General features: G+C 40.3%; 2 protein-coding genes and 1 pseudogene across 2 annotated transcripts in view; 1 reads left to right on the forward strand and 2 right to left on the reverse strand.

Moving 5' to 3' along the window:
• Positions 1–1,170, reverse strand: part of LOC134141443 (ATPase family AAA domain-containing protein 2-like) — a 29,529-nt gene extending 28,359 nt beyond the window's left edge. Inside the window, exon 1 of the mRNA XM_062577676.1 lies at positions 1,105–1,170. Within this exon, the coding sequence (XP_062433660.1) occupies positions 1,105–1,170 (66 nt within the window). The remainder of the gene's footprint in view (positions 1–1,104) is intronic.
• An 8,330-nt stretch (positions 1,171–9,500) lies between these two features.
• LOC134141444 (olfactory receptor 5AR1-like) lies at positions 9,501–10,475 on the forward strand (annotated as a pseudogene).
• A 12,140-nt stretch (positions 10,476–22,615) lies between these two features.
• On the reverse strand, positions 22,616–23,611 carry LOC134141445 (olfactory receptor 5F1-like). The gene has a single exon (XM_062577677.1). The coding sequence runs from the start codon at positions 23,609–23,611 to the stop codon at positions 22,616–22,618; it is 996 nt and encodes a 331-aa protein (XP_062433661.1).
• Between the last annotated feature and the right edge of the window lie 2,804 nt (positions 23,612–26,415).

Genomic DNA, 26,415 nt, shown 5'->3' on the forward strand with positions numbered 1-26,415 from the left:
TGAGATGGTGATATTAATCAAGGCTGAGTCTCAGCTGCGTGCTCCCATGTACTTCCTTCTTAGTAACCTGCCCCTCTTAGATGTCAGCTACTCTGCTGCTACTGCTCCAAAGATATTGCTGACTTTTGCAGCAAAGAGCAAGGCTACATGCAAAGTTATGTAACTATATAAAAGAAATCCTGTTTGGGCTCCTCTTGGAGTCAATAATAAAAAATAGACACCTCCAGAGGACAAGCTGTATTACCTGTCTCACACATGTTTTTATCCTGAGAATGAATCATCTGAATACATCTTCATTTTAAGTGGCTACTGACCCCATTAAAAACACACATGGTGTAGGTTTCATCCCTCTTAACTTCATAGGCATCTAAAGAGAGACTAGAAGGCTGGTTCCAAAGTGTAGTCAGCAGAGGTCTAGTCAAGAAAATATAGTAATTCATCTAAAAATATGTCTCCTCTGGAGTAAGATGAAATATTACCCAAATGAATCCCAGACAAGTGGTTAATGTGTGGCTCTCTGTGATATAGACACCTGCAGCAGCACACAATTCCACATGCAGACATCTGATGTGGGGCTTAGGGATTATGACATTCTAGATCCTGTGAGAATCTAAAACAGTCTATGGAGTTCAGGATATAAGTGTCTACTTTAGGGTGAGATAATTTGTCCTATTGACTTCAGTAGTACTGTTGGCTAAATGTCCATGAAATACAATGGGAAACTAGATACCCAAAACACATACAGGCATTTATATTGCTGATACAGGGAATTATTTGTATGAATCTGAAGCTGAATCCCACCTCTGAATTTAGAGAAGCTGAATTTGACTCTCTTAAAATTTATTTGCATTAGTCCCAAATACCAAAATCTTTTTTCTTCTTTTTCCTTCTCCAGAAGCACAAGATGTGATATGCCACCACTGAGAAGTGTATAAGTTACCCAAGATTTCCTGGAGAATGATCAGAACCAAATTCTAAGCTTCAGTTATATAGCAGAGCAGCTAAGCAAACCCTTTTATAAGACTCAGTGATCTTATTACATACATTTCCTTTTCTCCTAGCAAATATATTCCAAGAATATCTTGCTCAAATTTTGACAGTTACCTTGATCATGAACTCTCTAAGGTCCAGGAAGTATCTGCCTGTGAAAGCCCCAAGATAAATAACCATTTTCAAAACTTTCAAAGCAAAACTTTCAACTTCATTTTAAACTGAAAGCCAGCTCATCCTTTTGGTTACTAGACCAGAACAGGGCCTGTATCAGAACAATGGCTTTTTTTGGCCATACAGCTGTTCATTTGATATCTCTTCACTTGCACCACTGAGCATGTTCTTGGTTATCTTGAAAAATACTGTGTACAGAAACATATAGAAGTGCCATCATTGATTAGAAAAATGAAAGGCAGATCCATCTAAAAGCCTAGCTTACTGAGGGGAACACAACTGCAAGGACCCCCAAAACAGCTTCCATTCATGCCTCAGTATTCCCATAACTGAAGTACCTCTTAAGGATAGTCCTTGAATCTGTTATTTGGAGTTCAGAAAGGATCTTCCCCAAAGCACCAGCAGACAAAAATGTACACACTAATCTCTCATTTTTTAATCTCACATTAATTCAATTCAAAATAGAGAATTCATTCTTACTATGGCCAAGTTTCTTACTGTACAGTAAGGACTGAAATGAGTGAAACATCTCATTCAGCATTAATCCTTCACAAATCCCTATACCAGAAGAAAAAAAAAAATCTGTTTCAAAATGTGTATTTAGTGATATCCACAATCTCTCTCTTATTTTATTTGCTTGGTTGATATCCTTGTAAAGTTACTTCACAGAGAAAAGGGAGAAACTACTAAATACCAAAGTCAAACCACAGTTTCCCAGTGTTCAAGTCCCTGCGATAGCTACCAGGTTACATCCATAGGAGCTGTCATTTAGAACAGGTCCACCAAAACAGCAGAAATACGCAAGATGACACTGACAGGATTTGGCCCACTGTTCATTAATAACCTAGACTACTGTGTGTTTTCTTATAATGTGAAGAGAAAAAAGAGCAAGAACAAGAACTAGAAGAAATTAAGCAGTAACACTGTTTACAAATATTAATGCTTATTATGCATGAAGACAGCAGTACCTTAATTTCAATGATGTAATTTATTTTAAATATTCAAAATCAGATTTTGTATTAGAGAGCTATTCCCAATATAAAGCCCTAGAGAGAAAGACTTGCTTATCTATAAAGAAGGTAGGATGTGATTTTCAACAGTATACCACGGTCAACTTCATGAAAGGTCTCAAGGGTCCAGTGTGATACAGGTAAATGCCAGTTATATTTCAGAACATGCTTGCTGTTTGAAGTAGACACTTATGGAAGGTAAGCCTGAGGAATTAACAGAGCAAGGACAACTAAAACACCTAGCTATTTCTAAGGTGAAAATCATGTAACAAGAAATTGGTGATTTCACTTTAATTATTGTTCAAGATCATTCTCAGATGAAATGAAAATAATGAATAAATGAGATAATAGTAAGTCAAAAAAAAAAAAAAAACTACAGTCTGAATTCTGTCTTTTGACTGTGGAAAGGCCCACATCAACCTTGACCATCTTAACCATACCTTTAGGGCTGCTTTCTTCTGAATAATGTATTTTTGATTCAGTTTGGATTAAAATAGAAGTTGTAATTAAAGGTGATATTTTGAGTGGGGTTTTAATTATAAACATTTACCGTTTCTAAGAAAAATATTCCCTAGGAAAGTGCTAGAGTTCTGGGAGAATTTCAGTAAGGACGTATACCTTCCAGCTCTGAAAAAGTTTGTGTTAATGCCTCAAAATATCACTGGTTAATAATCATACTGCTTTTACAAAGTTATCATCTTCTAAATCTGCAGTCATTTCAATTTGCTGATGTGCATACTTTTTTTTCTGTCCTCTGTAGATAGCCATTTTTATTTAGAAAAAGTTGTAATTATATCCTAACTCCTCAGTAATTCTTAATAATTGTGCTTGTGAGATTCCTTCACATCTGTAAACCTGTAGAGACTGCTAAGAACTGATCTTCTGGTTTAGACTTGATTATGTCAGATAATCTTTCTTTACAGATTTAAGTACCTACTTTATAATCATTTTATTCTGAGTTCTCATCATAGTCTTACTTTATAAACAGCTGGAAGATCTTAAGCAATTAACAATAGGAGTCTTCTGACCTCTTTTAAATGTCTGCTCCTGGATGAAATTAACTGCTTTCTGAAAGTGCTCATTCATTTCCCTTGATAACAGAATAAATGTAGAGGAATATTCAGTTGTACACAACTTTACCTGGTCACATGAATTCCACCCCCAAAACACGGGAATAATTAACAGACTTAAACTTCAGTGTATCCTTATTAGGAAACGTTAAGATTGCGAGAGATCTCACAATATCTTATTCATTTAACCAATTAAAGAAAAAAAAAAGAAAAAAGCTTTACCTTGTTTTGGGGCTATTGTTTATTTATTTTTCAGCTTTCTGGGGCTAGGGATTTTTTTTTTTGATTTGTTAATTGCATGTATTCTATCCCCTCCAGCATTAAAATGTGCAGCTGAACTAAATGGTGAAAGAAAATCTTACTGAGGTATCTGAGTTCACTCTCCAAAGCTTCACAAACAATTCTCAGTTGCAAGCCATCCTCTTTGGGCTGTTGCTCTTTATCTGCACTGGAGCCTGGTTGGAAATATCACCATCATTACATAACTCAGAATTGAGCCTTTCTTGCACATCTCCATGTACTTTTTCCTATGTAACTGGTCCTTTGTTGATATCACTTACTGCTCTGTGATCACCCCCAGGAGAATGGTGAATCTGTTAGCAGAGAAGAAAGTAATTTCATTCACTGGTTGTGCCACACATTTTTTTTCTTCACTCTTTTTCGATAAATGCTGAGGTTTTGCTCCTGGCTGTGATGGCACATGTTTGATTCATATCTCTGAGCCAGTTGGTTTCTGCATCATACTTAGGCAGTTGCCCACACAGCTTCTTTATTCAGCCTGTCCTTCTGTGGCCTCAACATCATCAATCACTTCTTTTGTGACATTCCTCCCTTGCAGAAGCACTCCTGTTCTGATCTGCGCTTTGCTCACATGGTGCACATGGTCTTTTCTGCAGTAGCAGAGTTCAGCACTGTTTTAGTCATCCACACACAGAATCACACAGAATCAGTAAGGTTGGAAGGGACTTCTGCAGATCATCTAGTCAAACCACCCTGCTCAAGCAGAGTCACCTAGAGCATGTTAGACAGGGTTGCAGCCAGGCAGGCTTTGAATATCTCCAGAGAAGGAGACTCCACAAACTCTCTGGGCAACCTGTGCCAGTGCTCTGTCACCCTCACAGTGAAGAAATTCCCCCTCACATTCAGGTAGAACTTCCTGTGTTTCAGTTCGTGCCTGTTGCCTCCATTGCACCACTAAAAAGAGTTTAGCTCTATCCCCTTGACACCCTCCCTTCTGGTACTTATAGACATTGATAAGATTCCCCCTCAGTCTTCTCTTCTCCAGGCTAAACAGGCCCAGCTCTTGCAGCAGTTCCTCAGAGGGCAGATGCTCCAGTCCTCTGATCATCTTCATAGCCCTATGCTGGACTCTCTGCAGTAGCTCCATGTCTCTCTTGGACTGGGGAGCCCAGAACTCGACACAGGACTCAAGATGAGGCCTCCCCAAGGGCTGAGTAGAGGGGCAGGATCACCTCCCTCAAACTGCTGGCAACACTCTTCCCAATGCACCCCAGGATACCATTGGCCTTCCTGGCCACAAGGGCACATTGCTGGCGCACAGTCAACTTGTCATCCACCAGCACTCCCAGGTCCTTCTCTGCAGAGCTGCTTTCCAGCAGGTCAGCCTCCAGCTTGTACTGGTGCCTAGGGTTATTTCTCCCCAGGTGCAGGACTCTGCACTTGCCCTTTTTGAACCTCAGGAGGTTCCTCTCTACCCAACTCTCCAGCCTGTCCAGGTCTCTCTGAATGGCAGCACAGCCCTCAGGTGTATCAGCCACTCCTCCCAACTTGGTATTATCCGCAAACTTTCTGAGGAGGCACTCTGTCCTTTCGTCCACGTCATTGATGAATAAGTTGAACAGGATGGGACGCAGTACTGAGCCCTAGGGGACGCCACTAGCCACAGGCCTCCAGCTAGACTCAACACCACTGATGACGACCCTCTGAGCTCCCCCTTTCAGCCAGTTCTCAATCCACCTCACTGTCCACTTGTCTAATCCACACGTCCTGAGCTTATCTAGGAGGATGTTATGGGAGACAGTGTCCAAAGCCTTGCTTGTCAGGGTACACAACATCCACTGCTCTCCCCTCATCTACTCAGCCAGTCATTCCATCATAGAAGGCTATCAAGTTGGTTAAGCAGGATTTCCCCGTGGTGAATCCATGCTGGCTACTCCTGACCACCTTCTTTTCCTCCATATATCTGGAGATGACATCCAGAATGAGCTGTTCCACCACCTTTCCAGAGATAGAGGTGAGGCTGACCAGCCTATAGTTGCCTGGGTCCTCCTTCTTGCCCTTTTTGAAGACTGGAGTGACATTGGCTTTCTTCCAGTCCTCAGGCACCTCTCCAGTTCTCCAGGACCTTTCAAAGATGATGGAGAGTGGCCTGGCAACAACATCCTCCAGCTCCCTCAGTACCTATGGCTGCATCCCATCAGGACCCATGGATTTGTGGACATCAAGTTTGCCTAGAACATCTCTAATCCTATCCTCCTCAACCAAAGGAAAGACTTCCTTTCTCCAGACTTTCTCTCTTGTCTCCTGGCTCTGGGATTCTTCAGGGCTGCCATTAGCAGTGAAGACTGAAGCAAGGAAAGCATTTGGTAACTCTGCGATCCTGTGATTAATTTTAGAGCAAGTATCATAGATTATTTTCATTTTTATTATTCCTGCAGACACATAGCTAAAGTTAAGGATATTAGAGTCACTGTCATCAGGGTGCTTCTATGTGCATTTTTGAACCTCATACGAGGCATTACCCAGCAGCAAATGAAAAACTTCACTATTGTGCTCTTCACATTTTAGTCCATGCAGGTTCTGTGCTACTTGTTGAGATGGATTGTTTAAGGCATTTATCTTCAACATACCACATTGCTCTGCCACCAGCAGGGTTTCCCCCAACTACTTAACTATTCTGCATTCTGGTATTAGAAGTCCTGCTAGCAGTCTTCCTTCCAGCAAATTTCCAGTCCACCTTGTTTAAGAACACCAACATTTTAGGCCCAAAATTAAAGTTTGGGGAAACTTTATTTCTCAAGCCTCTTGCATTAATTGGAACCTTATTCAGTGCTTTCCATTCATTTTCTATCTTCTGACTTAGCCTTCACTTCCTGCTACAGAATTTTCATATATTCAGTCTTAGAAACATTACCCTGGAGCCACACAGCCTTCCATATTTGTTTATTTTCCCATTACTTTCAAGCTCTTTTAACATCTTTCTGATTTGCTAGCAGTTTGGTTTCCTAGTTGTTCGGATGAAATCTACTCCTCTTGCATAGGATGCCTTTATTACAGAATTCTCTTAGACCCTTAATGAAGCTAAAGGTTTCCTCATACAATTATCTTAACTGTTTAAATAGATATTTTTCCACTCTCTCCTTAGTATGCCATAAAATGCTAAGAACATTTCAGAAAATATAACCAAAAAATTCCAGGTCTTCATCTACCTTTCTGTGAGCCTTAACTTTGCCTCTTAGTTTCCGCTATATCATTAGTACTTCTCACATTATGACAGCATATTAATCCTGTGACCTTCACAGTAGGCTATGTAGGTTCACTGTGCAGTCTACAGACTTTGTGTTTCAGAGGAATACACTCTTTGTTCCTTTCTGACATCTCTGTTGATTAACTTTCTCCTCACAGAATCTATGAACCTTTTTAATCATCAGAAACTTCATCTTTTCATCTCAAATGTCAATAATTTTTCCTCACTCCAAGTTTGAACAGCTGTAGCTGGGCAAATGTTCCATTAAATTGAATGATCTAGAGAAATTAATAAACAGAAAGGATTGGGGACTTACTTTTCTTGGACTGAATGTGTAAAGAACATTGACTTATCTAGTCAAGCTGTTTGATTTGGCTACACATAAATACATACATAGTTGTTTTAACTGAAGCATCTTAGAAGAGTATTAGTTTGTGCCTTGAATTAATTTACTGTCATATTTCACATATTGGGGGTCCCAGTGTAGAAGTTAGAAGTGTAGAGAACGCAGCAACTCATATCTGTGCTTCTTATGTCTTTAGTATGTTTCAGAATCAGCTGAAGCACATGTCTGATGTCAATACACAGATTGCGAAAGGAGCTTCACAGAATGCAAAACAAGGCCTAAGTGTCACTCTTCTCCAGTGGTTTAATTCACCCCTGCATATCCTAGAGCCTCAGAAGACCAAGACAGGTTGATGTGGCTGAAGTCTCCAGAGCAGTCTGGGGGAATGGCCTTCTCCTCTACTGAACAGAAGCATCTTTTTCTCATTCCCTATGTTTCGCTCCCCAGTTTGGAAAATGGTGTGTGTGGGGGGGGTGGTTATGACCTAGGTTACCACATAGCAGAAGAAAACAAGAAAAATAACACAGAGGACCACATGGAAAAAAAAAATCTCTTTAAAAATGTGAGGAAGAAAGACCATTTGTGTAATGGGGGGACAGGTTATCTCCACAGGGAGCACAAAGGACATTTTAATTGTCCCATTGTGCCTTGCCTTATGTTCAGATACTGTGGCCAGACAGGAATTCTGCGCCCACATGGAACATAAGTATATACAAGTGCATGTTAATTGCTAAAATATCTCCTTTCTGACAAGGAGCTGGAGACGTTCCTCTCCCACGAGCAAGCTCTGTCCCTGGTTCAGGTAAAGATAAAGATTTAGAGACAGAAATTCCTTCTTCTTTGGAGACAATAGAGATGGTACATCTTGCAGTTGAAGCTGCATTATTTTCTTCCTCTTTCTCTGCTTCATCTACCGGAGAGTTAATTGACAAGAGAGGCAACACTAACACACCCAGCATGCTAAAATGTGAAGTAAGCATAATGGTAAAGTAAGCAATAATAGGTTGCAAATACAAGTTCCATTGACAAGCCTGAATGCAGAAGATGAGCTACTTCACACCTTTTCTTTATATCATCAGGGAAGTACAAATTCCCTTCCTCTTCCTTCCCCCCATCTAACAATATAGGCATTCTTGAAAATAATCTCTGTTTTCTTTTCAGATTGTGTGACCTCGTTTTAGGAGCTTTCAAAGCAGTAGCTCTCTCATTTCTCTGGGATTATGTTTTGCAAAATTACCATGAGAACAAACTCTTTGACTGAAGATAATAATTTATAAAATGAGCTAATGCCTTTCTGGACACAGTCTAGGAAAAGCTATATACTAAAAAAAAAAAAAAAGAAAAAAAGGCATTAAAACTGTGTTAAAACCAGTGGTGGAAAAATGTCTAAAAAATGAAAGGGGAAAATTTGTTTTTATGCCATAATGCTTGGGACAAAAGTTTTTTTCCGTTAAATTGTGATAAGAAATTTTGGATTAAAATTTAGGAGAAAATTTAATAATCACTATCTTTTAAAGAACAAACATAAATAGCTAGGGATTCTGTGAAAACTGTGCTACTAAAGAGTTCAAAGAACAAATTAGGCAAAAGTTTCTGGGAATTATGTTGGTGGAGTGCATTCTTCCTTCAAAAAAAATAAAATGGACAAGATTCGTTATTCCAACATCTCTTCATAATTTTCCATTCCTGGGCACAGAAAGCTTATTTCTAAATTTCTGAAGTAGAACATACTTGAGAAGTTATTTGATTGTAATTTTCCGATTAGTTTCAGATTTACAGGAGCCTTGCTTTTTTTCAAGATGAAATACAACTAATGCTTATAGGTCAGCTTTTCCAAGCCACCAGCTTTTGTCTGCTGCTTACCATAGTTGCCCCAAAATATCATTTTGGCATAGTGGTAAGTAGAGACTTCCTTGGTCCCTTTTTTTTTGTCTGAGAGATTTTCCTAGTTTAGCATGTGTTTATATCTCAGCAATGTGCAAAGTTAAATACCTAGACTACGTCTATAAAAACATGTGAAAAAAAGCATTTCTAGGGTATGATGCAAGTCATCTTCAAGTGAACATCTAATATAGTTGAGGTGAAACAAATATGGTGGAGCTAATGCCTGCAGTGCAGATGTCTGCTGTGGAAGTTAAATTAAGTATTTGGGGAGGGAAAAGTAGTGAAGTTTGCAGGAACAGGTGTGATCTGTTAACTTGTGCTCCTTCAAGGTACACAGAAAGAACACGGATTTTTGAAAGGTAGAAAATGTCTCTGAGATAAATGGAGTTCAAAACTTAAAAAACATGAATAGGAAAATATACACAAAATTAAACCTTCATCCTCAGTCAACTTGATTAGGGTCATGTTGGCATTCTGACAGTCATCTTGCATTTGTCTTGTTTTCTTAGGTGTAACCCTGGATTTCTCACCCATGATAGATGGCAGAAGGGAATCACACAGTGGTGATAGAATTTATTTTGTTTGGCTTCACAGACAACCTGAGGTCATCCTCTTCTTGGTGTTTCTGCTGATCGATTCATTCACGCTGGTGGGAAATCTAGGGATGACTGTGCTCATCTGAATCAACCTCAGGCTCCATGCCCCCATATACTTCTTCATCAGCAGCCTTTCCTTCCTAGATGTCAGCTACTCCATCATCATGATACCCAGCACTCTGATGATCTTTGTGGCAGAGACAAAATAATATCGTACACAGCATATGCATCTCAGCTATTCCTGTTCTGCATTGCAGAGACAGAAGAGTGCTACCTCCTGGCCGTGATAGCGTATGATCAGTTCATAGCCATCTGCAATCCCTTGCTTTACCCTGTCATTATGTCAAGCAGATTCTGCATGCTCCTTGCATGTGGCTCCTACTTCATGAGCTGTGTGAATGCAACTGTTCAGATGACATTTATATTCCGCTTGTCCTTCTGCAATTCCAACATCATCAACCATTTCTTCTGCAATGTGCCCCCCATCCTGAAACTCTTCTGCTCTGATACTTACTTCACTGATATTGTCCATTTCACCTGAGCTACTGTGCTTGTCACCTCCACTATCCTCCTCATTGTCATCTCCTACGTACGCATCAGGGTCACCATCCACAAGATGAAATCTGCCAAAGGCAGATGTAAAGCTTTCTCCACTTGTACTTCCCATGTGACTGGTGTTACCATGTTCTATGGGATGGGCTCCTTCATGTACTTAAGGCCTACTTCAAATAAACTGTGGAGCATGACAAGATCATCTCCGTATTTTATACCCTGATAATTCCCATGTTGAACCCTATCATTTACAGCCTGAGGAACAAGTAGGTCAAAGAAGCCCTTCAAAGGACAATAGTAAGGCTGTATTCCTCTCCAAGAAAACAACAGAGATTCAAGACTCCAAGCAGAACTGAAAGAAAATGATGCACCCTTTTGTTGAAACATTAATTAAATATGCAGGTAGGTGAGTTCCCCCCCCGCCAAAGAGAAAGGAAAGGGGAGCAATATCCAAGACTGTCTGTTGCCACATCTATCTTTTGTGAAAGAGGCAAAGCAAACCTTCTTCCTATTGCAGGGGTCTCCCTTTGCCCTTAGTCTAAAGAGAGAGATGTGTAATAAGCAGTCCTTATGAAATAACTTTTCAGACGTAATGTAGCATTACTCCATAATGTGCCTTCCACCTGATCTTGTGTTGTGATCTCTGCAAATACAGACATTGTAAGACAAGTTTAGTGGGAATAATTATATGCATTCTTGTTTGTTTATTTGGAAGCCAAAGATACTAAGATGTACCTTAAATTTAAGATATTTGAGATTTTTAAGCTATTTAAGATATTTGCTATATAGAAGTCTAAAACTGAGTTAGGCTTTCTGGGTTCCTTTATGCCAGTTGAGTCTAAGTTTTAACGGCAGTTCCACCAAGCTCATATGTCAGATCATACCACACTTTGATACAAGATGACCCTATATGATGGCTATGTGCTGCCAATTTCTACATATACTCCAGTAGTTCCTATGTTTCACTTGCTCAGGTAATACCTGAAATGGTGGGTGAAGGAAGAGATTGGCTGCCAGGAAAGAGGCGATCACCTCACATCCCTTCATCTCTCTTCCCATTAGGACTTCATACAGTGAAATCCTGATGCTAAGTTTAATGCAAGAGACCAAGAGACCAACGCATATACTATGACCTGGTGTATTAGTCCTTCTCCAAATTATGATGGGAAGGTCATTCCTAGCACTGGATAAAATGGGGTAAATTGATCTACATTGTGACTAATGGTCAGATCATTTGGTGAGCACTTCTCGCAAATAAAATCTTACCCAAAGAAAACAGCTGAATGCATAATTATGGTGTGGGAAGTAAATTCTTATTTATGGCAAGAGATGCGGTAAAGGAGGTGCTTGTTGTTCATGTGGTAGGGATCTGCCTCGTTAATGACATGCCATAGAGAATCCAGTGGGATAAAGAAGAAAACTATACAAGGCAACAGACACAGCATATGGAACCAAAGAAGTTAAGAACAGGCCATGATAAAAACAGAGACTGGTAGCTTGGTGGCCTGCAGGAACCTTCAGGTTAGCCGTTGGGTGAGAATGAGCCTTTTTTCAGGCTTATCTTTTATGGAAGAGGATGTATACTTGGGGAGATTGGATCACTGCACACCCCTGTGCCCAGACAATGATTTACTCTAAGTGGCTGGGTATGCTGGGAAAATAGCACAGGTGTTGTCCGAAAAAATGGAACACTGATTGCCCAAGGACTTACAAACAAATACTTAATGCCAGCTGATGTGACAAACTGCATTGAACCAGTAGAGTCAGCCTCCCATCACAGTAGGAGCAATCCATATAGGGAGGCAGCACAAAGAGACCCAGTGAGGCACTCAGAGAGAGACGGGAAATGGGGCAATTCCTTTTGATATTACCTTTAAGTGGAGAAGTATTAAAGTATGTAGGCAGATGGCTAGCCATGACCCAAAGTTATACTAACAGGATAAAAACATGAGAAACTGCTGGACTATAGAGGCAGTGATCAGGTATGTGAGGAACTCTCTACAGGCGAAGGATATTGAAAGACAGTGAGATAGGATTTCTGTCTTCGCAAAGTTGCTCAGTAAGATTATAGTTACCAACTTAATCAATATCAAATATAGGTATAAAACTAGCAAAAAAGTAGTCAAAAGGGGAAGCATAATTGGGAGGCAAAAAGAGAAAAATGAACCATAAGAGAAAGAAAATCACATTATTAGAGCTGCTTATGGGTACCTGTTGATTAATCCTGAATCTGATCAACATAGCTTGGAACAGGACAATAAACTTATATTTCTGATGATACCACATGTGTCAAAGTTGCTTCTGCAGTCAAAGAAACCTGCACTGTTTCTCCTAACATCAATGAAGGGGTCACCCTGGAAAGTGTAGAATGACTTCTGCAACATCCCAGGGAACATACATCCAGCACACAGGGAAAGGAGAGAGATTTAATAACTAATCCCTAAAACCACAAATTAATATTTGTTTTTCCATTTCTTTTTAAATGTAGGATTTCTATGTCCATTTTCCACCTTTAAGACAAGGTGCAGACCCTTGGATTTCTGCCCTCTAACACATGGAAACATGTATTGCCTCTGTAGGAATTTGCAAAATAGGGACATTTTGTTACTGTTTAGTGTTAGAGCAAGGTATTACTCAGAGATGCTGAAGCCATTTAGCAATAGTGGACTCAAATAGTGGACTCAAATCCCAACAAGGAGTGTTGGGATTAAACCATGAGATAGGTGAAGGGATGTTTGTGTGGGAAATAAGTTATTCACACTGCTTAATTTAAGGATAAAGTTCAGTGTCCTAATGTTAAAGCCAGTCTCCAGAAAAAAAAAAAAAAAAAAAAAAAAAAAAAAAAAAACCTTTAGATATACTGCATTATGATGCCACAGGAAAAATTACTATCTATCTTGAATTTTCTATGACCCTGCAGCAGGGAAGCACCTTGTGGTTAGAAAATGTTATATAAGAAAGCTATGGTTGTTTCCTTCCCTCCCCTCCCCCGCAACTCCCCTGATAGAGGAGAATGAAGAATGAATACGGAGCAAGAATGTGGTTGCAACAAGTCTTTTCTCAAATCCAAGGGCAACAGATATAAGAAGGGTGCCCTGGTTCCAGTTTCTGCAGCTAGTGCTCTGTTCCAGGATCCTGGAGAGGTCTGATGAACAAGTGTATGACTAATTGCCTACCCAAATCAGCCCAGCCCCCTCCCCCCCAAACTAGAGTTGCATACCCTACAAATACCAGAAATGCCTAGAACAAAGATTGTAGAGCAAAATAAATATTGAAGTATGCTCATTATGGCTTAGTTTTCACAGTACTACTACAAAGAAATATCTTACCTGAATAAAATGGTTAAGCCATAAAAGTTGAACAGAAGGTAGATTTTTTTCTTCCCAGATTTTAAACCCCTTAGTAGTGCTCCAGGTTGCTAAAGTTTACAGCTAATCTGTAACCTAGGTTAATGGAGGCTCCTCCAAAAGTCAGTTCAGATCAAGATCTTCACAGTCAGGAGACCCGAATCTTCATCTAGGTATAGTTTGTATAGCTGGGAAACTTTTGAAGGGTATTCTCAACGAGAGAAAGCACACCAATCACTCTTACAGAGAAGAAATGGAAAGTAAAGAGCTCTCTTTAGTCTCTTCTTTCATACATTACCAGTAAGGATGACTCTTACTTCCCTTACAGAATATGCTCTGAAAGGGTAGGCCCCTAAAAACTAAGCAATAGAACTCATTCTTATCTCTAAACCTATGAAAGAAGTAATACTCTGATATGTAATAAAAGAGAACGCTCTCAGCCTACTTTATTTTTCAGTTCTCAAACAAACAGAAAAGCCACAGTGGTGCCTCTCATTTCTGTTTCTTTGTATATCTAGTTACCATGTACTGAGTTCAAGGAAAAATGTCTGTATGTAGGTGACAGAGCAGAAATATTCGATACTCTGCTATGCTTGCTAACATGCATGCTATTTCCAGCCTGCCTTCAGCTCCTTATTTCTGATATGGGGAAAGAACTGCTTCTCCTGCAAGGGATTGGGGAATTCAATGAATGCTTGTTACTTAAATTACTGCTTGTTACTTAAATTACTGTTTGAATGTCAGTGAATAACAGGACAAGCCAAAGTAGGTATACTCTCCTGCCTTAGAGGAAGGTCCCTGACCTCAAAGCATGGGGAAATGTGTCAGACTGAAAGACATGTGCTTTCTAATGGTACATTTCACTCAAAATGGATTGACACTCTGAATTCCCACCTCTCTTATGGAAGGGGATGTGGATTAATGAAAGGTACCTAGGATTGAACTGTTACGCTGAACTGCTATGTTATGAGTTATCATTTGGACTGTCCAGGACATGTTGCTAGACGAGCTCTTACTGCTTGCAATGAAGCTGAGCTAGATATCTGAGTTATATAACCCATATCCTTTCTCTAATCTTGTCCTCCCTCAAGCTGGGAGAGAATTTCTATGAGGCCTGATTCTTAGGCTTCCTTGAGTCCACAAGGTGAATAATACATGTATGTGATCTATTTGCTCTGTGGGTTTCTTTTTTCTTTCTTTTTTTTTTTCTCTTTTTTTTTTTTCCCCAGGTGACTATTCCTATACCAGGGTACAGGAACTGTCTCTTGAAGTCTGTGCCCATCCCATAGCACTACCACCAATAGCTTCCCTCAGTCATTTGGAGGTCTTTAACATAGATACCACTTGCTCTGTCTATCGTGACTACCTGCAGGACCCTGTCATGATTCCTTGTGGCTACAGCTTTTGTAGAGCCTGCATCACCCACTACTGGGAGCCAGTGGTCAAGGACTTCATCTGCCCAATGTCTTTGCATGTTTGGGCTCAGCGAGTTATGTACCTCGACCAGCAGCTGGCCAGCATAGTGGAGACAACCAGGCAATTGCCTTTTGTCGAGGAAAAGATGCAGAATGATGCCGGCACCACGAGGTCATCAATCTCTTCTGCAAGGAAGACCAGGAAGCCATGTGTGTGGTGTGTGCAGTCTCCCATGGCCATCTCTATCATACAGTAGGGCCCTGGATGAAGCCCTCAAAAATACAAGGTAAGCAAATTATATCTCCCAGAAGTACTGCTAGAAAGCATTTCTTTCAGAGGGTTTGAGATACCTGGCATTCCACTCCAATATTTAAACTTCCAGCCATCTCATGCTAAATAAGAAAGTAGGGCAGCTGAGACCCACCAATATTTGTTAAGTCACAGAAATGCAGCAAAATGGTCTGGGAGCAAGTGTTGCATCTCTAGTTTGTCTTTCACACTAAGTATTTCAAAAGGCTGCTAGTGACTAGAGAAGCTCTGGAGAAATTTTGTGTCAAGCACCACAGTTTGGAAGTAGGATCTAGGGATCAGAGCATGAGTAGATTATAAGAGATGTAGGACCTTCCCACTTCTGGGAAAGAGTATAATCTGGGCGTAAGAGCTGAATGACTACATGCATCTACATGCACTAAGCAGCAAAGCAGAATTCATGAGTAGATTCCACTCTCCTCTGTAAACGAGGAGAAAGATAGTCTCTGCTACAGAAGAAGGTGGGTATGTGCTGGGGGTCAAGGTTTCATTTCTATGATCCAGAAAAGAAACTGGAGTCTGGTTAGAGCAAGGAGGAACAGGAACTAAGACAGCTGCATGACTAGCTTGAGGTAAGACCATACAAAATTGCAGTAGTGATTCGGGCATTAGAAACTGATATTACTGCTCACTGGCTTTCCAGCTTGAAGCTGAAGAAACATTACAGCAGCTAAGTGTGATGTGTGATTCACGCTCTGTGACAACCTAAACAAATTGCATTAGCTTTGTCAGTGGCTAGAATTCAGTTTGACAAATGTACTTATTCAGCTCACCCTACAGTAGAGCATGGTCAGTTAATTAGCTTTTTAGAATACTCTTGTGACTATACTGGAAATTTAGGCATCTAATTCATCTAAATTTAGATATCTTAATCCTGGACAGAATCCCAGCAATAGTGTCTGCACAAGTTATATCCAAAATGTTGCATAAATTCTTCAAGCCCCCTTGTTAGGAATCATAACTTAGGAATCAATTAGTCATTTTCAGAGGCAGAAGGGAGTGTTAGAATAAAATTTCTGATGTTCAGTTGAATAATTCCTGCTGTCTTATATCTGAGGGTTGAGTCAGAAGTCCCATTTTGCTTTAGAGGTTTTCTGGAAAGTTGCTGTGGTGATTGACTCCTTAGAAAAAAAATTATATACAATGTAGAAGTATCTTGCTTTGACTCCTTGTCTATAGTTCTAGCTGCTGTTCAGAAGCTAAATTTTGAAGGTAGAGGTATATTGTAACTTGTACTGCTACTGTACAGACAAGTATTCATAACTTTTTATTAACCCAGAAACAGTACGTATGCATGTATATGCGTATCATGCATATACACGATGCAGACTATTCAGTCTGAATAGCCAGAGGATTGTTGGAATTCATAATCGACATCTCATGAAAGCAAACTGCATGAAGTGACATGTTAGATCAATTGTTGTGATTTCAACTGGTATGATCCAAGCCTTCTCAGGGCTGGATCAGCATCTGATCACTTGGACCATTTTGCCTGAGTAGAATCTTGCGCTTCCCTCTCCAGTGTAAGCTACATGGAGGACCTGGCCAGGAAAGCAAAGGTTTTGAAGGAACATTTATCCATGGAGGTGAAAAGTCCCTTTCTCTGGAGAGTGAGCATTTGCTTTTAGGAATCATTGCTATGCTAAGGTTGAAATGCTGGAAGCTTACTGTAAGTAGGAGAAACCATGAGAGTAAAAATTTAAGGAGAAGACGCTGACAGTTCATATATTGAGATTTGGCCCCAGAGTCAATATAACCATCACGGCCTGAGAAAAGGCAAAGGATGGAACTGAACACCAGTATATCAGGTTTTATCTTCCAGGTATATCATTCTGCTATAGTGCAATGCAGCCAATCTCCTTGCATTTTTAGAGGTCACTATTAATCTATATGGCCTTCTGCAACCTGGAGCCCATAATCTCCCTATTTAATCTGTTCCATGTGGTATAGCTGATACCAACATGACTTTGATCTTCCTTGGCAAGGAAAAGGCTGAGCTTTAAACATGGTGATGGCAGGTCTCCACCTTGGAAAGCAAGACTTTATACTCAGAGGGTAAAAATGAGGTGTGACTCCTCTTGATGTCATGAGCCACACCTTACAAGTGTTGCCTTTTTTTCCATTCCCAAAAGAATAATTAGCAAAATTAATGACTCCTAGGTAGATAAAGCCAAGCACTAATAGACAAAAGGATTGCTGGGCATGCAGGCACATCCTACAATATTTAGTCTGATTGGGGGGGTGAGGTGGGATGTAATCTGACTTACTGTCTTCCCTTTCCTTTTCTAGGACATGTAGTGTCCTGCAGAGGTGATATACTCTACTAATCTTCCTATTTGGGAAAAGGAAATGGATGGAATAGGGAAGGAGCCATTAACAGTTGAAGATGCAATTACTTGGTAGGAGGCTCCTTTCTTCTGGGGTTAACACCATGCGAGTGTTTCAGTGTGGTATTAGGAGACTGGCTGCATTGCACTATAGCAGAATGATACACCTGGAAGATAAAAACTGATATATTGGTGTTCAGTTCCATCCTTTGCCTTTTCTCAGACTGTGATGATTGTACTGCCTCTGGGCCAAATCTCAATATATGAACTGTCAGCATCTTCCCCTTAAATTTTTACTCTTATGGTTTCTCCTACTTACAGTAAGCTTCCAGCATTTCAACCTTAGCATAATAGTAATTCCTAAAAGCAACTGCTGTGTTTTGTACTAGGGAATGGCATCTTCTAGATATTGATTTCATTACTAAATGAGGTCACTTCTTTCTGTAGGTATGAAACATTTAAGAATCTGGAGTTACCTTCCATCTCTGAGCTCTTCAGCAAGGGCCTATAGGGCAATGGCCTATTTCCCTAGGCCATTATTTCAGCATAAGAAGACGATGAAGAAGTATACTGATAATTAAGCTACATAGAGAACTAGCTCTGGGACTGGGAGACTAGGTCTGAGTTCAGTCCTTGGCTCTGAAAAGTCTCCTGCTTGGCAGTGAATTTCCCTGTATGTCCAGACCTATTTTAAAATGTTTAAGTGACTAAACTTGACTCTTTTCATTTAAATGGTTGTCCTGTTGGTGACCTCAGTGAATGGGCTTGAGGGCTCATTTGTGGGCCTCTTGTGGAGAAAGTCTATTATATCAGTGCATGTGCTCAACAGCACCCCTGTCATTCTGCTTAAGTGCAGAAGTGACCTTGGTTGCAGTAATGTTGATCCCAGCCTGAATAAGGGGTCTAGAGTAGGGCTTGAGAGATGAAACAGAATGTGTTGACTTACAGAGGAAGGTAAGAAACCTCAGGAGAAAAGTAGCATAGCATAGAGCTAAGACAGTTTGGTGTAGGCACTCTGAGAAGGCAACTCAAGCCTGTGGTATGGTGAGGAATAGGGCATGAAGGGTTGACAGATCATGAGCTGCCTTGTGGTGATGGGCAAATGGCTGTGTGATTGCTGTTCTCCAGTTGATTCTTCTAGAGTGAGGTGTGTGAATCCACTCCTCCCTTCCCTTGGTTTTCCTCACTTTCTCATAGTATCTGCTCTGCTACAGGAGATGTGACTTTGGACCCTCAGATAGCTCATTCTAATCTGGTGCTCTCAGAGAATCTTGAGAGTGTTTATTTCACTGACATCCCACATGAGCTGCCATACAGATCTTCTTTCTGTGCATATGCGTGGGTCTTATTAGTGCTGACTCACTGAGCATATGTCAGCCCTCAGACTGGTACTAGTGGTTTATTGCTATTCTCCAAATAGATACACTATCTAATGTACAAAAAGCTGATGGAGTGTCAAAAAGGAAATGCTTCATGAGCAAGCCTCTGGTCTCAGTCCTGTTTTCAGCAACTAGAATCCCTGAATTTACAAGGAAACTAGATATGCCTACTCCTCCCCGTGTTAGACCTCTACAGCCTCCCACAATTTCTGGTAATTTCTGGAACCTTGTAGAGTAATTAACAAACCTTAGAAGAGAGGGCTATACTGTTTTGTGTGTGTGCATTTTTAAAGTCCAGACTAACAGGCACTTTGTATGTCTTCTAATTTGTCAGATGACTTTGGAATAAATGACTATTTTTGGAATGTAGTTTCTGTCAGTTCAAGAATCACAGGAAATACTATGGAAACATCCACCTGTTCTGCTCTTAATAGGCAATTCTTTTTGTATTTAGCAGTATAAGATGTCTAGTCTTATTCACTAGTTACCAGAAATTAAACATGACTGAGTTGTCTGTACCTTTTCTGGACCAGAAGCTAGGGACCAGAATAGATACCCAATAGACTGAGTCATCTTAACATCATAAAAATTTGCATTTAGGGAACTGAGTCCCACCCTTACTGTAGGTCAGGACACTGAACGTTGTGGGAGGCTCTACACCATCATAATTTTGACATGAACAACCATTGCTTTCTTGGAGAAAGTTCTATATAGGTTATTTGAACAGTGGTTACCAGTCAACTTGTAGAACAATCACTTGCCAGACTTTTCTGCTGCAATAGCTTAGTACACTCACTATTGTTCAGACTCATGGGAAGAGCAAAATAGTCTTTTGAATTTGTCCCTAATGGCCGAAACTGTTGGTAAGTACAGACACAGTCCCTTCAACAGCAGGAATGTAATGTCACTGAATATTGATTTCAGTCTTCTTTCTCTAGTATTGTCAAGATGCAGACATCTGTGGTGCAGGATGAGCACAGTCTGCTTCATTTCCCAACTCAGAAGCAAATGTTTGGAAATTCACGGTCAAAACTTACCTATAGTTTTAGAAACATCTGAACTCTGTTTTTTGATGGTTTAACTACAGAAAATATTTCCATATTATTCAGTGACAGTTTAGTCCACAATTACCAAGAGATTTCTTCCATTTATATCGGTAGTAAATGCTGTTGATGACTGTTGGTACCAAAAGCAATTATCTAGTTGCCTCAGTTTGTTGGCAAATGTTATATTGCTATGACCTTACTGAAAAGGGTAAAAAGGGGCATTATAGCTGTCAACACAGACTATTGTTTCCAGAAACTGAGTATAGCATGGCTTACATTCAAATGGATCGTTTCTCTTCTCCCATTTACCTCTTCAAAATGGGTTAGCCATGTACAAACTACTAATGAGGAGTCACCCTAAACTGTGTCCTGTAATTGTCTTGAGGGCAGAGGGGCGAGGGAAAAAGACAGACAAACATAATTTAGTGCATGCCAATACTGTGATAGGCTCTGTATTATTTAAATAGTAGTAGTCATATTGAACTAGTTCTGAAGACAATGACCTGCTGATTTTTATTTAACTGTATATGTAGGAATTGTCTAGTTTGGACACTGAAATTACACATCCATGCATAGTTCCAAGGCTTTTTTTCAGCTAAGAGAAAAAGTGCTGTGATGGTGCAGTTCATCTGGCATATGAGAAATATTTACTTTGGGATGGGATGAATGCAGGTTTCTTGATTTGTTCACCAGCTACACAGGGAACTGCACAGAAAGCTCTGGTACAGATGCCTCATCTGCATTGTTTCATATCATCCCTATTGACAACAACTCTGTTGTGATGTCAACATGAGAACAGAGGCAACCCTCCCCCTCCCCAGAAAAAAAGTTTCATGAAAAATTCATGGAGGCATTTACCAACTTTTTAAAGCTTGACTTCAGAATTTAAATGGTTTTGGATTGTAACAGACAATCATGCTATTTTTAAAGTTGTTGAAATATACTTAAAAAAATCAGAGAACACATTATGAACCCATTGTCAACATGACCCGCAGCTGAGGGTGAACAAAACTTAAAATATTTTCATACTTTCACTGATTTACTATTAAGAATGCATATTCATTAGCACTGAGAGCTATTTTCAGCAGGAAACAGTCATTACCTTAGCCTTTACAGAAAGGTAGCAACCACAATAAAAGGCCACTAAGAAACACATCCTTGACATCTGGTTCCAGTACAGAGTAGTGTGCAAAAGAGTCATATCAATTATTTTGCACCAGGCACCAAAGCTGGGATGCTAGGTCATAGTGCTTTAACAAACCTGAGGTCTATTTTCAGCCATGAGTGTTTAAACATCCCAGCACAGAAGTATAGTTAAGATGCACCCAGATTTATAGCCACAACACACACACACACACACACACACACACACACACAGAGGAGTCTGCATTGCAATCTCCCTCTACTGGAATGAGTCCAGTGAAGGCACTAGAGCATCTCTTTTACAAAGGAAGGCAGAGACTGTTTAGCCTAGAGAATAGAAGGCTCATGGCAGGGGATCTTATTGATGTTTATAAATATCTGATGGGAAGGTGTGAAGAAGATGGAGCCAGATTCTTCTCAGTGGTGCCCAGTAACAGGAAAACAGGCAATGGGCACAAATAGAAACTCAGGGGATTTCATCTGAACTTAAGAAAACACTTCTTCTGCAAGAGCGATTGAACACTAACTAGAACAGGTTCTCCAGAGAGGCTGTAGAATCTCTGTCCTTGGAGATATTGAAAACCCATCTGGACACGGTCCTGGGCATCCTGCCCTAGCTGACCCTACTTGAGAAGGGAGGCTGGACCAGACAATTTCTGGGGGTCCCTTCCAATCTCAACTATTCTGTGATTCTCTGATTCTTTGTGCATTCATTTCTACCTTTTTTTCAGCCACATTTTCACTTCTGCCTGGACGGAAACACTATTTCCTGTTAGGGACTTGCACAGACCTAAAGCACACTCTATAAAACTACCTTCAGTAATGCAAACACTGAGAAAGGCTGAGGCTTACTAGTGAAATGTTCACAGAATTCCTGTAATTGCAAAGTCTTCTTGCCTCTACATAAGCCAGAAAAGCAGTCTTAGAAAACTAGCTTATACGTAGACTTCAGCACAGTTCACATTTCAATTTATGGGAGCTGATTTCCACCCTCACAAACTGATTTTGAGATGCATTGTGCAAACTGTGGCCTGGCGTGCTTGTTCATTTTGTGAGTATTGCAGCTGGATTCTTGGTATGCCTGGTGACAACACACCCAGATTTCTGACCTTAAGTGAAGGCAAAGGAGCTTTCCTTTAGGTGAATCTTGGGCAAAAAAATTGCCCACAACTGCTTTCATAGAAGTAATATGGACAAAAAGGTGCCCTAGACATATAAACTGCTTTAGTACAGAAGGATGTGTATCTTTAAGTATGCCTACAGCATCCCTTCCTGCCATTCACATTTTGTAAGGTCTATGTATCTAAGCTTACTCTGTGCTCAGTGCAGAAAAAACTATGTCTATCAGCAAACTATAGCTCACCTCCTTTTATGATAATGAGCTAAGTCATGCCATCCAGTTGACCTTCTAGAGGCGCATCCTTTTAACTGTAAAAGAAGTACAGGCAAGGAGTTCTGATCCTGGCATCTAAATTTTAGACAGCTAAAGTTCAAGGAGATGAGTCCTTCACCTGACTGGGAGAAATCAAATTGCAGTACCTACCCAGTTGCTTGGTCTCCAGAGGAGGACAGGGACTGAGAGAGATGCTTTTGTCTTGTTAAAGCAGTTCTTACCTGGCTGGTCATTCTTCTTAGGGTACATTTAACTTCTTTATTCCTCAGACTGTAGATTAGAGGATTTAGCAGGGGAGTGAAGATCCCGTAGAGCATGGAAATGATCCTATCCCGATTGGGTGAGTAGCTGAAGGAAGTTCGTACATATGTGCAAATCGTAGTCACATAGAAAAGGCATACCACTGTCAAGTGAGAACCACAAGTAAAGAAAGCTTTGTGACGGCTCTCAGCAGAGTTCATGCACAGGATAGTCAAGAGAATATAGACGTATGAGATCAGTGTGACCAGAAAGGCGCTGCTTCCAAGGATTCCAGCAACTGTGAGAATTACCAGTTCCCTGGTGTAAGTAGGAGAGCAGGAGAGGGCCAGCACAGGGGGAATATCACAGTAATACTGGTCAACTTTATTAGAATCACAGAAGAAGAGTGTAAAAATGAAAGATGTGTGCAATAGTGAATTCAAAAATCCTGCTATCCAGGTGCCAATGGCTAGATAAGCAGACATTTTCATAGTCACAATATTCATGTACTGCAGTGGATGACATATTGCAACATAACGGTCATATGCCATCACAGCCAGGAGGAAAATCTCTGTGCCTATAACATCAATGAGGAAGAACAGCTGGAGCATGCAGCCAGTGAATGAAATTACTTTGTTCTCAAACAGCAAGGCCTCCAGCATCTTTGGTACAGTTATAGTGGGGCATAAGATATCCAGGAAAGACAGGTTGCAAAGAAAGAAGTACATGGGGTTGTGCAGGCGAGTATCTGTGCTAATGGCAGCAAAGATTGTGATGTTGCCTGCCAGGGTCGCCAAATAGATGAGCAAAAACAGCACAAAGAGAAGAAAACGTACATCCGGAGCATCAGAAAGACCTACGAGAATAAATTCAGATACTGCTGACATGTTCACCCTCTCCATCTCATCTTTCATTGTGGAAATGATTTCAAAGATGTACCTGGAACAAAGAAGTAGTAACTTTGTCAAAATTGCATTCCTCTGTCAAAAACTGTGATCTTTTTTTCTGTTTAGCAGTTCCAAAACACTTGCAAGATTGTCTCACCTCACTCAAAAATCTGCATATTACTCACATATACCTAATGTAAAAGGCAAAAAGTAGGCGTCAAGCATACAGCGATTAATCAAGAAAGTTTACTTCATTGTGTGCAATTCGACTTCTCACACTCTGGATAGCTGAATTGTTGAAGGCAATAGATAACAATTATAGCTCATCTTCATCCACCATCTCTCTCTAAGGCATTTTGCAAACTTCAACTACTTAATGGGAGGTTATAAAGATGAAATCAGACTCTTAAGAGATGCACAGAGAATGGACAAGAGGCAACAGGAACAAACTGCAGCAAGGGAAATTTCAACTAGAAATAAGAAACAAGAAATTCACAACAGTTCTACAGCATTGGAAACAGTGCCCAGAGAGGTTGTGGCCTCTTCCTCCGTGGAGCTGTTCTAAACTCAGTTAGACAAGGCCCTGAGCAACCCAATATGGCTTTGCAGATAGCCCTACTCTGATCAGGGGGGTTGGAATATAGACCTCTAGAAGTCCTTTCAGCTTAAATTATTTCATGATGTTAATATTGTCAAAAGAGTTTAGATGATTAGCTGAAACTAGAGACCTAATTTTTAGGTGAAGTAATGCTAGCACAGAGGAATCCCACCTCCAGTAGTCACTGGAAGGGATAGTGTACCCAGAATGCATTTTGCTCTTTCAACTTTATCTATTGGGATTAAAAAATGAAATATAATCCAGTATTGATAAAAGACTTCACTTCTTTCTATAACCTTTGGCCCAAAGACTTTCATAACAACAGTATTATCACTTTGAGGATCTACTCAGACATTTAATTTTTTCCCCTCTTCCAGTGCATAGAAGTCTAAGCAGACTTGGCATTGAAGGATCATTCCCTATACCTTACTATATTAAACAGTAACTCTGTATTTGCAGAACACTGGTTCTATAGCAAAAGCTGGCAAAATATTCTAGCTGCATCTTATGCAGGAAATTATTTATTGATAACCATTATAGCAATTACTATGATCAGCCAAATTGTTTGCACTCCCCAGCCAACACCCAAAGAACACAGGGAAACCCAAGGAACATAGGGAAAAAATAGTATCTTATTCACATCCCTCTTTGAAATTTAGATCTCAATGATCACGTAGTGTAAATAACTAACACATTGTCATATAAAGAAACAACATAAAATACGCAACTATGATATCCAATCTGCAGCAGGCTCATTTCTTGCCTTTTGTTCTCATAAAAGCTTATTCCAGCTTGAAAAAGACTAGGGTCAGACTTTAAAATACCATAAGAAATATTTTCGTCAGTAGGAAGACAGAATGCTTTAAAGCACAGCATCACGTATTCTTAAAATGGACAAGTTATTCAGGTGAAATAAAATGGAAAATTTACACATAAATACTCACTGCTACAAGGAATTCATTACTAGTAATACACACAGATTCGTATTTCCAGGAAATGTAACTGTCCTTTTTCTTTCCACATCTGATAAGAATATCTTCACATGACAGAAAAAAGCTATTTCACTGTTGACTTAGGAAACAACAGTCTGTTGAGCAAGAGGTCAATCCAGATGTGGCAACATAGGAACATACAGACATAATTTGTTTGATTGCAAGAGCAAGTGTCTTTTTTTAATGAGGTTTCATAAATATGTGCTGAGAATAATATCTAGGGAGGATTGTCTCTGAGGCTTTCTTGGATGCTATCTTTATTGGACATGGGAGGCTTTTTCAGAATATTATCAGAAAGTAAAGGGAAGCTGGAAATGTGATAAAAGTATTTCATAGAATCACAGAATGGTTGAGGTTGGAAGGGACCTCTGGAGATTATCTAGTCCAACCTCCCTGATCAAGCAGGGTCACCTAGAGCATGTTAGACAGGATTGCAGCCAGGCAAGTCTTGAATATCTCCAGAGAAGGAGACTCCACAAACTCTCTGGGCAACCTGTGCCAGTGCTCTGTCACCCTCACGGTGAAGAAATTCCCCCTCACATTCAGGTAGAACTTCCTGTGGTTCGGTTTGTGCCTGTTGCCTCCATCGCACCACTGAAAAGAGTTTAGCTCTATCCCCTTGACACCCTCCCTTCTGGTACTTATAGATGTTGATAAGATTCCCCCTCAGTCTTCTTTTCTCCAGGCTAAACAGGCCCAGCTCTTGCAGCCGTTCCTCAGAGGGCAGATGCTCCAGTCCTCTGATCATCTTCATAGCCCTATGCTGGACTCTCTGCAGTAGCTCCATGTCTCTCTTGGACTGGGGAGCCCAGAACTGGACACAGGACTCAAGATGAGGCCTCCCCAGGGCTGAGTAGAGGGGCAGGATCACCTCCCTCAACCTGCCGGCAACAGTCTTCCTAATGCACCCCAAGATACCATTGGCCTTCTTGGCTACAAGGGAACTTTATCATCCTAAATACTTTAGTTCCTAGGAGTTTTACGTTCTAGGATCTTCCTATAGGTGATTTTGAACTTAAGTCTACTCTCAGGAAAAGGAAATAGATGTTGTCTTTCTCCATAGGTCCTACAACTCTGCCTCATGGGCCCATCTACATTACTGAAGTTTTGTATCTCAAGAGAGTCCATCATTTTAAGTGACTTCTTTACAGTAAATGACAGCCTTAAGAATGCTTGATCACAAATGTTTTTTTAAACCAGTTTGTCTTGATGTGAAGTCTGAAATCAAT

This window comes from Rhea pennata, chromosome 5 (assembly GCF_028389875.1).
Source record: "Rhea pennata isolate bPtePen1 chromosome 5, bPtePen1.pri, whole genome shotgun sequence".
NCBI lineage: Eukaryota > Metazoa > Chordata > Aves > Rheiformes > Rheidae > Rhea > Rhea pennata.